At 35.4% G+C, this 13,296-nt stretch overlaps 1 protein-coding gene across 1 annotated transcript in view; it reads right to left on the reverse strand.

Annotated features, from left to right (window-relative positions):
- F5 (coagulation factor V) overlaps positions 1-13,296 on the reverse strand; it is an 87,977-nt gene that overhangs the window by 56,454 nt on the left and 18,227 nt on the right. Inside the window, exon 3 of the mRNA XM_063105905.1 lies at positions 9,209-9,331. Within this exon, the coding sequence (XP_062961975.1) occupies positions 9,209-9,331 (123 nt within the window). The remainder of the gene's footprint in view (positions 1-9,208; positions 9,332-13,296) is intronic.

Below are 13,296 nucleotides of genomic sequence, written 5' to 3' on the forward strand. Positions count from 1 at the left end.
AATTGTCTTTTTAAGAGATCAAAAGTGAGGAAAATATTTCTCTATATTTACCCATTTCTGGAACTTTTCATTCCTTCTTGTGGATATAAATATCCGTAATGGAATTCCTTTAAAATTTTTTCTGGCCTGCTAGTGAGAAATTATCTCTGCTTTTGTATGTCTAAAACAGTCTTTATTTTGCTTTCATTTTAAAAGAATATTTTTGCTTGGTATAGAACGTTAAATGGACAGATTTCTCCCCTCCTGTCAATACTATAAAGAAGTTCCTAATTGTCTCCTGGCTTGCACTGTTTCTAATGGCAAGTCTGCCATCATTTCTTATTTTTGTTCCTTTGTGCATAATGTGTCTTTTTCTCTCTAATTGCTTTTAACATTTTCTCTTTATCATTGGTTTGCAGCAACTTGATTATAATGTACCTTGGTCTGGTTTTCTTCATGGTCCTACTCCTCAGTTTTGTCAAGCCACTCGAATCTGTCGTTTTATAGTTTTTATCATAATTGAAATGTTTTCAGCCATTGGTTTTTCAAATACCTTTTCTGTCCCTGCCTCTTCTGGGATCCAATTACACATACGTTAGATCACTTGATGTTGTCCCACACTTCACTGAAACTCTGTTCATTTTGTTCAGTCTTTTTTCCTTATCTCTGTGTTTTATTTTGAATAGTTTCTATTGCTATGTATTAATGTTCTCTAAGATTTTCTTCCCGTATCTAAAGTGCTGTTAATCTCATCCAGTGTACTTTCCATTTCAGCTATTGTATTCATTTATAGAAGTCCTATTTATGTATCTTTATATCTTCCATTTCTCTCTTCATCATGCTCATGCTTTACTTTCTGAAACATATGGAGAAGATTTATAATACCTGTCTTAATGTCTTTTTTTGATGTTTCTATCATCTCTTCCCCTTCTGAATCTGTTGAGTTTTTTCCTGATTATGGGCCATATTTTTCTGCTTCTTGATTTTTGTTGACTTGTGAGTTTACATTGTTGTTTGTTGTACTTCTATAACTTGTATTAAATTTTATTCTGGGACACACTTAAGATACTTGGAATCAGTTCGATACTTTCAAATCTCTTTTTTTATTTAATTACCTCCTGAGCAGCCTATAGTCTAGACTAATTTTATCCAACTCCTCTTCCTAGATCCTTCTGAAAATTCTACCCAATGCCCATTTATTGGGAAGTCTTTCCACTTTTGATGATGGGAACATTAACTATTGTGCCCTTGTGTATGGTCCAAGAATTGTTCCAACTCTTCCTTTACAGTGTTATTTTTCTTACCCTTAGAACTTTCCTCACATGTGTGGGCAAACAGATTAGTATTCAGCTGACAGGACCTCTCTGTCGATTCTCAAGAGCTCTTTCTCTGTATTTGTACGGTCTTCCCATGACTGTGCCCTACAAATCACAAATTCCAGCCACTTTGACTTCTCCAAAGTCCAACTCAGAGAGACTGCTGGGTTCATCAGCTTGTGCTATTATTCCCTGGAATCTCTTTCCAGGCAGTGAGCTTGGGTACTCATGGTGCCCACCTTGTTTGTTACTCTTCTCTCATGGGTCACTCTCTTCAGTTGTCTGTCATTTAGTGTCTTAAAAGTGTTGTTTCATACGTTTTGTCTGCCTGTCTATTTGTTAAGTGAAAGGGCAAATCTGGTTCCTCATGTCTGGGCCCAAAGTCTGAGATGCTAAATTTCTGCATGAAATATTTTTATATTGCAGGAATATCAGCTTCCCTTGTTTGACCAGACCTTCTCCTACCCCATCTTTGGAAAATCTCTTCCACTCAAAACACTTTTTGCCATGAGTTTGCATGGCATCAGCATATGCTTGGGCTCTCCAGATAGTAGTGGGAAACAAGGCATATGCATTCATTGGCAATGGGGCATTCAGGTACTGCAGTGATAGGCACTGCTATACTGAATGAGGTTCTGAGCACAGAAGCCATAAGACTAAAGAGTTGAGTAGATACATCTAGATTCGCTTATTATACAAATACTTAACATTGTCCACAAGTACATGTATAATCTACCTCTACTTCTTTTTTCACTTATCATGTGTGACTTTCTCGTTTACTATGTGTCAGTCACTCGGGGACCTCTGTTAGTTTCTTACAGATGCCAAGTTTTATCCTACTTCAGGTCTTTGTAAATACTGGTCCCTCTGCCTAGAATTCTATTCCTCCTTGTCTTTAGATGAATGCGTTCTCATCCTTCATATATCAACTTCAATGTCAACTTACTACTTCCTTTATCTCTTATTCTGCTACCTATCTTTTTCTTTTATAGCACTCATCACAATTTATAATGAAATGTTTGCAAGATTATATGATTAATTTTATTTTCTCCTACTAATTATTATAATTATTTGCATCCTGCACATTTCCGTTGCCATAATATATGCTCCTTAATGGAAGGTACTAGATTGTATTTTTCTTAATATATCTGGTGCCTTCCACAGTACCTGGAGAAATATGAAGATTGAACATGAAGAAGATACTCAATGAATATTTATTGAATTCCTAAGATTTAAGGTCCTATGAGCTAAAGCCGACGTCACCAAGTCACAGCTCGTGGGTGTGTTTTGTTAGAATTGTATTAAAATGTATTAAATACCAACATTAAAATCTGGAGATATTACACAAGAATATGGATAGCTGGTTTCTCTTTAAAACATGAAAACAGAAACAAAAACCTGGAGATCTGGTAACGGAGGACCATACTTCTGCATAGAATTTGTCTGGACCTGTGTCTTGTCTGTCCTTTTCTGCTTTGTGATCTCCAGTCCCTATTGAACCCAGTTTTTCATTGAATTACCCAGCTGGCTACCGGAGGCATCTGACTTTCTGATCTTTGTGCTAGTATAAAGCTTAATACTGGACTCTGTTGTGTCTTTTTTTTTTTCTTTGAAAGACAATTTGACACTGATAATATTTACCATAGGCTGAACTTTCACTTTGATGATAAAGAGGATTTGAGTGTTAAAATTATCAGGAGCTGAGAAATGATAAAAGCTTAAGTAACTTCTTGCCAGTGAATAATTAAACAATAACAATATTCCAGTCTTTAAAAAAAAAAAGAAAGAAAAAAGAAGAGTTTATGAGGAAGAGTCTCCAGTGATAAACAGGGCGCATTATCTCTGGAACATAAACAGCTCTGGCAGCAAAGCTCTGGCAGCAAAAAACCAAACAGGACTGATAAGGACAGTTGCCCTCTCGGGTCAAACCTTGCATATTAACTGGAACTAGCATGGTCAGTTGTTGAATTGCGCTATTTTGAATCAAGCATGCCAGCCCTTATTCAATGCTTCATGTTTTGTGGTCTCATGAAGTTAAAAAATGATGTTTCTGGACATGATGTTTCCACTTTTTCAAACATTAAAACATCACAGGGGATTCGTAGAATAGAAATGACATTCTTTCCATTGCTTCACAGGCTCTCAAAAGGACAAAATGTGATATTCTTTGTAGGGTAAGAGATAGCTTTTGAAGTTTTTCCTCTCTTTCTTATTTTGAATAAATGCATGCTCATCCTTTAGATGTGAGATTAAATGTCAGCTTATTCCTTCCTTGATCTCTGATTTTGCCATTTTTTTTTTTACAGCACTCATCAAAATTTGTAATTAAATGTTTGTGAGATTATATGATTAATGATACTTTCTTCTGCCATATCGTGGGAGAAAGCACATGAGCTTTAGGGTCAGAGTTGAAATTTGTACATTCTACATTGTTCATTATTTGTTACAAGATGCATAAACTTGCATAAACTTGGGAAAGTTTACCACTTGCATAAACTTGGGAAAGTTTCTTACTGTCCCTTTTAGCCTCAGTTATCTCATTTATAATTAAAGATAATATAATCCTTTTTTTGAGATCATATTATCATTTTGGAAGAGTTTTGAGGACTGAAAAATATATGTAAAATGTCTGGCACCTAACAAATGCTGTGGCAGCCTGTGATAATATACTTTAGTGTTTTGGTTATGTATTTTTTTCCCCAGCCATTTTACAAAAAATACACTCTTTCCTTTACGTTTTACTTTGAATAAAATTATCTTAAGTGTTCCTGAGTTCTCTTCACACATGTGAGGAAGATTGAAGTTGGTGATTGTCTTAGTTTGGGCTGCTATAACACAGTACCCTAGACTAGGTGGCTTATAAACAACAGGCAAATTTATTTCTCATGGTTCTGGAGATTGGAAGTCTGAGATCAGGATGCTAGCATGGTTGGGTTCTGATGAGGGCCCTCTTCCTGGCTGAGACTGCTGTCCTCTCCTTGTCTCCTCTCATGGCAGAAAGAGGGTGAAAGAGCTCTCTGGGGTCCCTTTTAATAAGGGCTCTAATCCCATCATGAAGGCTCCACCCTCATGACCTCAACACCTCCCAAAGGCTTCACCTCCTAATACCATCACATTGGGGGTTGGGTTTCAACATAGGAATTTTGGGAGAACACAAATATCCAGTCCATTGCAGTGATGTATCTATTCTATAGGTGATAGGAACAGGTAAGACAAGGTAACTTCTCACAATCACCAGCAAAATCAATACACGTCAAAGCAAGGGGAAAATCACACGTAGTCCCTACTTTCTAATCCAATCCTCAGTCCCTCAGTTTAGTTCAGTAGTCATCACCATTATCATCATCCACTATGTTCCAGGCTCTGTGTTAAATGACAGAGTGCACATGTACAGAAGACATAGCCTGAGCCCCTGGGGGCTCAGCTTAGTTAACAGCAGGGTAAGTGTGGGTTCCCTAGTTGTGATGATTTCACCTCTAGATTTCTTCTAGGGCGGCCCCTCAGTGCAGAGGCCACGATTAGAACACACTGTTCATCTGGAATGAGAACCAAACAATCTAAATATCTAAGAGTTACTTAAGATGACATAGCACTTGTGCTTCATATACAGTGTGACTGATTTACTAATGATATCAAACTTATTTGTGAAAGGTCAGTGTTTCACACTCAGGTTTATTTTAACATATCGTAAGAGTTTTTTAAAAAAATGTTATGGTATAACACAACATGATGTTTCAGTATACACATAGATAGTAAAAAAAGATAGTAAAATATGTGTATACATATACATATTTGCCTTATAGTCAGGCAAATTGCTGTCCGCCTAATTTACCAAAGTAAATTATTCAGAATTTTACATTCATCTGTCAGTTAAATATAACACAAATTTCAAAAAATTGAATGAATGAGTTCAATTAAATTTACTGTACCACTGAAAGGTGAATTATGGGCATCTTGTTACAAATAATGAACAATGTAGATTTGCACATGGGATATATTCAGTAATTATAATAAATGGGAACTACTAATGAGATAGTTGGGGGATTATTTTATCAATGTTTTTATTTTTTTCACTTCAAATTATTTTGTTTCACCTTTAGTCTAGAATAAAGCAACCATGTTGTATTTTTTATTTTGTAAACTACATAATATAAGATATGAAATATAAATAGCTATTTAGAGAAAGAATTTGTGAAATGCAACTTTGGTGAATCTGATTTTGACTTTATAATCAAAATAAAAAGTTAAAACTCTAAATTTAAAAGAGGAGAAATGGACAGGAACAACTATTGTGCTAGGGCACAGAAAGTCCTTGTTTCACTTCTTGCTAGAATAAATCTTTTTTTGCACAAGGGTATCTCGCCATGTTATATTCACTCAGTTCTGTTCACTTCCTGCTCAGTCCATAGTCAGTTTTGTAATTTATTTACTTTTGTCATGAGGTATTAATTATTTGCCAAAAGGCTCTCAGTATTTTTTTTTTAAATGTAAACTGGTGCATAAAAGCTTTGGGAAAGCGATGTTACATAAGGAGCCTTCCCATTAGGGTACTCATTCATTAAATCCTCCCTTATTACTTATTTTTGTGAACAACTCTTTTCCTCTCCATTTAATAAACTTAGTGAATGCTTCAATGCATCCAAAGACTCAGAACATTCTTTCAGAAACTATAATTTAGGCAATGGGAAAATTAAAATGCTAATGTTTTGTTAGGAGCCTGATTTCATTGCACAGGGCATGCAGTCTCTTCTGAAAGGGAGTTCACATTTTTGTGGTTTATGAGAATTGTTATATTAGCCATTACAGTTTGTTTTGGGTATTTATTATATACTCAAAGAAGTGTCTATATAAAGCCAAAATATTCAGATGAAAAGTCAAAAATGTTATCACCTACATTATGTCAAGCATTGGAATATTTTGGAAAATCTAGAAGACTTTTTATAGAAAGAATGTGGCAACCCTTAGACACAAGAAACAATCTCTGGTAGAAAATTGATTTTTTTTGTTTGGAGAGTTGGCTCACCAGCAGATGGCTAAATATTACAGAACTAATTTTGTGGTCAAATACTCATAATGCAATTCATACATTTAAAATGTGAGAATATAAATCAAAGAATAATATTAAGATTCACTATGAGACAAACTTTTTAAAGGTAATTGACCAAAACAGCTTTGAAAATCTTACTGACCAACAAAATATGCTCAAAGGTGCAGCATTAAAATCAAACAGTTCAGTGCATGCTAGTTACAGAGTTTCTGAAATTTTAACCTCAAATTAAAACCCTTTGAATGATAGAAAGTTTTAAAATGATTAGGTACAGTTGCAGATATTTTATTTCCTGATCTAAAAATATGTTCCTATTAAGTACCTATCTAAAAGAAATATCCTTGTAAGCATTTTCACAAATCACAATTTGTTCATCCTGTCGAAGAGGGTTACCCATCCTTGTCCTATGTACTACTGTGGTTTCTCAAGCCAATTATATAAACTCCACCCTTCACCATCCAACTCGCAAATATCTACCTCTCAGATAAAGAAATCTGGATTCTAGCTGACTCATTATGCAGTTAGTTTATCGCCACTCCTGAAAAAATAGTTCAGACCATAGAGGGAGGCTATGGGTGAGGGTGAATGGAGAAGGGGAAGTTTTATTTTAACACAGAGGGCATGATAAAATAAACAGAAGGATTATCTCTTACCACGAAGAACATTGTTTATCTATTTACTAGATTTGCATCTAATTTCCAAGAGACAATTTTACTTTTCCCACTAGTATCTATTTACCTTTCTTAGATTCATGGGACCAGAGGCAATATTATACATCAATAATCAGGTCACCAATGAAAGCTGTGGGAGCATTTTAAGCAATCGTTCATAAATAATTGCTGGCTGTGGGGGGAATATAGGGACAAATAAAGAGTAAAGGAACAGGGATAATGTTGCAAGGTTCTCTCACTGGGTAAACAGCCCAGCTGGGGTACAAAGTCCACAACTCTTACCCTTTCCCGTGTTTGAAATGGAGCCTGCATGTTACATTTTTACTTTGAGGTTTCTCCTCTCCTGCTCTATGTTGCTGAACTCCTGATGTAGTCATTTGGAAGCCTCATAAGTAGGTTAAGTGATAGTTCATTATGTCACTGTGTGATTTTAGGAACGTAGAAGACACTCCTGAGCATACTGCCTTGCCCAGAGTCTTGCCAAATTAGCTTTTGAAGATGCCTAAAATTTCAGTTAATGCTTCATTGTTTTTCCTTAAGCCAAGGATTAAGTGCTAATGCAAATAGTCCCGGTGAGATAGTTCATCGACCTATTATCAGTCACTTATACCTGAGCGAGAATGAGTTTGAAAACAATATACAGAGGAAATAATAAAGCAAAAATCACTTGTTAACTCACAAGTTGCCAGATAAATTATTTGAACACATTTTTGACTGAAGAAACGTCTTTACTATCCTAGCTAATATTTATTGAGTGCTTATTATATGCTAGGCATTGTTCTAAGATTTTTTGACAACAAACCTGTATGAGATAAGTATAATTGTTATCCTCATTTTACAGATGAGAAAGATGAGACACAGAGAGGTTAAATAACTTTGCAAAAGTCACACAGCTAGTAAGTATCTGAGCCAGGATTTGCATCTGGAAATCTAGTTCCAGAACCTGTACTGTAAACACTCTCCTACTCTATTTCTCTCTTCAAAGGTGTGATAGCTGGAACATGCGGGAGAAGAAAGGAGATTTGTGAAAAGTCTGAAGTTATTTAAAAATGTTATTATACCAACAATTATTATGATATGGATACAATTTTGGTACCAGTTTCTGACTGAACTCTACTCTGCTTACTGAACATCAGTATAATGGGAATTAGAACAATATTAATATCAGGTGCTCAATGCTGTACCACACAGATATGCACAATCATGTTTCAATAAAAAATATTAATAAGGCAAACAAATAAAAAGCAGGTACTTACTATCTTGTGGCTGATTAGATCACTTATATCACCATCATCTTCATGATCATTGCTGTCATTGACATCATTATTATCAACATCATCATTATTTGCTGAGGGCTTATCAGGTCCTAGGAATCATGTTTAGTACACTACCTATATGAGCTCATTTAATCCTCAAGCAATAATATTATGGGGTAGGTATAAACATTCCCATTTTATAGATGGAAAAACTGAGGCCCAGAAATGATAAGGTCATAGAAACAGACATGCTAAAGCAAGAACTTGAAACTAAGTTGGCTGTCAAAGCTTATGTTCTTAACCACTTTACTATTTCCAAAATTCTAATACTAATTCCAGTACCACCACCACCACCAAATACCACTTATTGAGTGTCATCTATGTGTCAGGATAGCCCTAATGTCAGGTTGGTCCTGTGTCACTATGTCAGTGGTTCATAGGCCAAATCTAGCAGATGCCTATTTTTGTTAAAAAAAAAACTTTTATTGGGACACAACTATGCTCACTTATTTACACATTGTCCATGGCTGCTTTTCTGCTAAAAGGTAGAGTTGGGTAGTTGCAACAGAGATCCTATGGCCTGCAAAGCCAAAAATATTTATTATCTGGTTCTTTACAGAAAAATTTGCAAACCCACCATCCTGCAATGTATGTATTATTATTTCCATTTTAAGGAGAACATACTGGAATTCAGAGAGATTAGGTAACTTGGCCACCCAACTATTGAGGAAAAAGAACCTAGTGAAAAACAGATCTAGAGAACTCTAGGACCTTTTTGTTTTTCTTTATTGAAAATTACAAAAGCAACAATTTTTATAATTACCAGTTGCAGGAAAGATTTCTCTAACAACATGTGGTTAACAATATGGTTATAAATGTTTGATGGTGTTAAAGAGTTGTACATTTTCCTTTGTCAGAGGAATGTTTAATACCTCTTACCTTCTGAGAATTTACTGTACCTAATTCCTTGAGGATGGATGCTTAAGGGCTTGTCTGCCTTGTTCTTAAAGTGAACCTTCATGATGTCTCCAACCTCAGCATACAAAGTAGGCCCTAGAAGTCCTGTGGAAACAAAGATTTAAAATGAATCTGTGTTCAGGATCATCAAAGACAGAGCTACTAAGAAAGAAAAATATGCAGAAAATCCCCCAAAGCGATTGCTGTCTTTCCTTCTGGTTCTGAGGTTGATCTGCTTATCTTCAATCTGGAAGGCTTTGCCAGCTCTTTAAGTCAACATTATGTGATAAAAACAGGAGTGTAGAAACACTTGGCCCAGACCCAAAGGAAGTTAAGAGAGTAGGAGAAATAATTCTGCCCATGTCCAATCCACTCTGACCCACAGCCTTCCCTTAGAGACTACTGTCTTCAATCAAGAAAAGAAATACGTTCATTTTCAGTCATACAGGGTCATGTGAGAGAGTAGCTACTTTAGATTTCTTTGAGGTAGGAGACCTCAGAGACCTCTGAGCCTCTGGCCCTGAGGCAAATTCAAAGTCCCTGAGGCAGGGGTGAGCTTGATATGTCCAAGGATCAGAAAGAAAGCCAGCATGGGAAGGACGTGAAGAGGTGGAGTGGATGGTGGAGAGCAGGTCATGTGAGGCTCTACGGGCACTGGTGAGGACTTTGGGTTTTCTTCTAAGTGAAATGGGAAATTATGGAGCTATGTTCAGCAGAGACATAGTCTGATATGTATTAAAAGGTCATCTAAAAAAAAAAAAAAGTGTTCATTCTAGCTGCTGTGTAGAGAAGAGTGACAAGAGCAGAGGCAGAGAGATTGGGTGGTATAGGAAAGAAACAACAGTTATTGGGCCAGAGCGTGTAGTAGTGAAATTGTGAGAAGTGGCTGGATTCTGGGCGTATTTAAAGGTAAAGACAGCAGAATTTGCTGCGAATGTGGCACATGCAAGAGAGAGAGACAAGTCAACAATGACCCCAAGGGTTGCTTTTTTAAGTTTTATTTTAAATTGACATATGATAATTGTATATATTTATCTGTTTCAGTGTGATGTTTCAATACATTGCCTAATGATCAAATCAAGGTAATTAGTATATCTATTACTTTAAACATTTATCATTTCTTTGTGGTGAGAACATTCAAAATCCTCTCTTCTTGGTATTTTGAAATATACAGTATTATTAACTAGTGACTCTACTGTGCAATCGAACATCAGAACTTATCCTCCTGTATAACTGCAGCTTTGCACCTGCTGACAAGCCTCTACCCTTCCCCGCTTCTTTCCTATCCTCCCCAGTCCCTGGTAACCACTATTTCTACTTCTATGAGATCAACTTCTTTTAGATTCCACATATGAGTGAGATCATGGGGCATTTGTTGTGTGCTTGGCTTATTTCACTTAGCATAGTGTCTTCTGTGCTCATCCATGTTGCTGTGAATGACAGAATTTCATTCTTTTTTGGTGGCTGAATAGTATTATTTTACTGTGTATATATATTACATTTTCTTTATCCAATCATCAGTTGATGAACATTTAGGTTGATTCCATATTTTGGCTGTTGTGAATAATGTTGCAATAAACATGGGGTCGGGGGCAGCGCAGATAATTCCAAACCTAAAGTTAGCAGATGTAAAGAAATCATTAACATCAGAGAAGAACTTAATGAAATTGAAACCCAAAAAACAATACAAAAGATCAATGAATCAAAAAGTTGGTTTTTTCAAAAGATAAATAAAATTGACAAACCATTAGCATGGCTAACAAAAAAAAGAAGAGAGAAGATTCAAATAACAAAAATTAGAAATGAAAAAGGCGATATTACAACTGATTCATCTGAAATACAAGGAATCATTCAAGACTACTATAAACAACTATACGCCAACAAATTTGAAAATCTGGAGGAAATGGATAAATTTCTGGACACACACAAGCTTCCAAAACTGAACCATGAAGACGCAGAAAATTTGTACAGACCAATAACAATAAAGGAGATTGAAGCTGTTATCAGAAGGCTCCCAACAAAGAAAAGCCCAGGACCAGATGGATTCACAGCAGAATTTTACCAAACATTCAAACAGGAATTGACACCGATTCTTTACAAACTATTCCAAAAGATTGAAACGGACGCAAATCTCCCAAACTCATGCTATGAAGCAAACATCATCCTGATACCAAAACCAGGTAAAGATATAACCAAAAAAGAAAACTACAGGCCGATATCCTTGATGAATATAGATGCAAAAATCCTCTTTGACATACTGATTTCATTTCCTTTGGATATATACCCAGAAGTGAGATTGTTGGATCAAATGATAATTCTATTTTTAGTTTTTTTGTGGAATCTCTATATTGTTTTCTATAATAGCCATACTAATTTACACTTCCACCAACAGTATATAAAATACCCTTTCTCCACATCTTCTCCAGCCTTTGTTATTTTTTGACCTTTTGATAATAGCCATTCTAACAGGTGAGAGCTGATAGCTCAGTGTGGTTTTGATTTGCATTTCCCTGATGATTAGAGATGTTGAGCATTTTTTTATATACCTGTTGACCATTTTTATGTCTTCTTTTAAAAAATGTCTATTAGGTCTTCTGTTTATTTTTAAGTAGGATTATTTCTTCTTTTGCTATTGAGTTGTTCGAATTATTTATATATTTTAGATATTACCCCTTGGTCAGATGCATAGTTTTCAAATATTTTCTCCCATTCTGTAGGTTGTGTCTTCACTCTGTTGATTGCTTCCTTTGCTGTGCAGAAGCTTTTTAGTTTGATGTAATCCCATTTGTCCATTTTTGCTTATGTTGCCTGTGCTTTTGAGGTCTTATCCCAAAAATTCTTGCTCAGACCAATGTCATGAAGCTTTTTCCTATGTTTTCTTCTGGTACTTTCATATCTTGTGTCTTACATTTAGGCCTTTAATCCATTTTGAGTTGATTTTTGTGTATGGTGAGAGACAGAGGTATAATTTCATTCTTCTGCATGTAGATATCCGGTTTTCATAGCATCATTTATTGAAGATACTCTCTTTTGCCCAACATATTCATGGTGCCTTTGTCAAAAATCAGTTGGCTGTAAATTCATGGATTTGTTTCTGGGTTTTCTATTCTGTTCTATTGGCCTATGTGTCTGTTTTTATGGCAGTACCATGCTGTTTTAGTTATTATAGCTTTGTAGTATATTTTGAAGTCAGATAGTGTGATGCCTCCAGCTTTGTTCTTTTGCTCAGGATTGTTTTGGCTATTCATGGTCTTTTGTGGTTCTTCATGAATTTTAGAATTGCTTTTTATATTTCTGTGAAGAATGTCATTGGTGTTTTGATAGGGATTACCTTGACTCTGTACATTGCTTTGGGTAGTATGGACATTTTAACAATATTAATTCTTCTAATCCATAAACATGGAATATCTTTCCATTTATTTATGTCCTCTTCAATTTCTTTCATCAAGTTTTCCTCATAAAGAACTTTACCCTCCTTGGTTAAATTCACTTCTAGGCATTATTTTTGTAAAAGGGATTATTTTCTTGATTTATTTTTCAGATGGTTTGCTTTTAGTATATAGTAACACTAGTGATTTTTATTTGTTGATTTTGTATCCTGAAATTTTACTAGATTTCTTTTTTTTTTTCTCTCTCTTTATTTTTATTTTATTTTTTTTTTAAATTTTATTTTGTCGATATACATTGTGGCTGATTATTGCTCCCCATCACCAAAACCTCCCTCCCTTCTCCCTCCCCCCCTCCCCCCAACAATGTCCTTTCTGTTTGCTTGTCGTATCAACTTCAAATAATTGTGGTTGTTATATCTTCTTCCCCCCCCCCCGGTTTTTGTGTGTGTGTGTGTGTGTGTGTGTGTGTGTGTGTGAGTGTGTGTGTGTGTGTGTGTGTGTGTGAATTTATATATTAATTTTTTAGCTCCCACCAATAAGTGAGAACATGTGGTATTTCTCTTTCTGTGCCTGACTTGTCACTTAATATACATTTAATATACATTTCACTTAATATAATTCTCTAATTTTACTAGATTTCTTTGTTAGTTTTGATAGTTTTTTGGTGCAGTCTTAGGGATT

This window comes from Cynocephalus volans, chromosome 8 (assembly GCF_027409185.1).
Source record: "Cynocephalus volans isolate mCynVol1 chromosome 8, mCynVol1.pri, whole genome shotgun sequence".
NCBI lineage: Eukaryota > Metazoa > Chordata > Mammalia > Dermoptera > Cynocephalidae > Cynocephalus > Cynocephalus volans.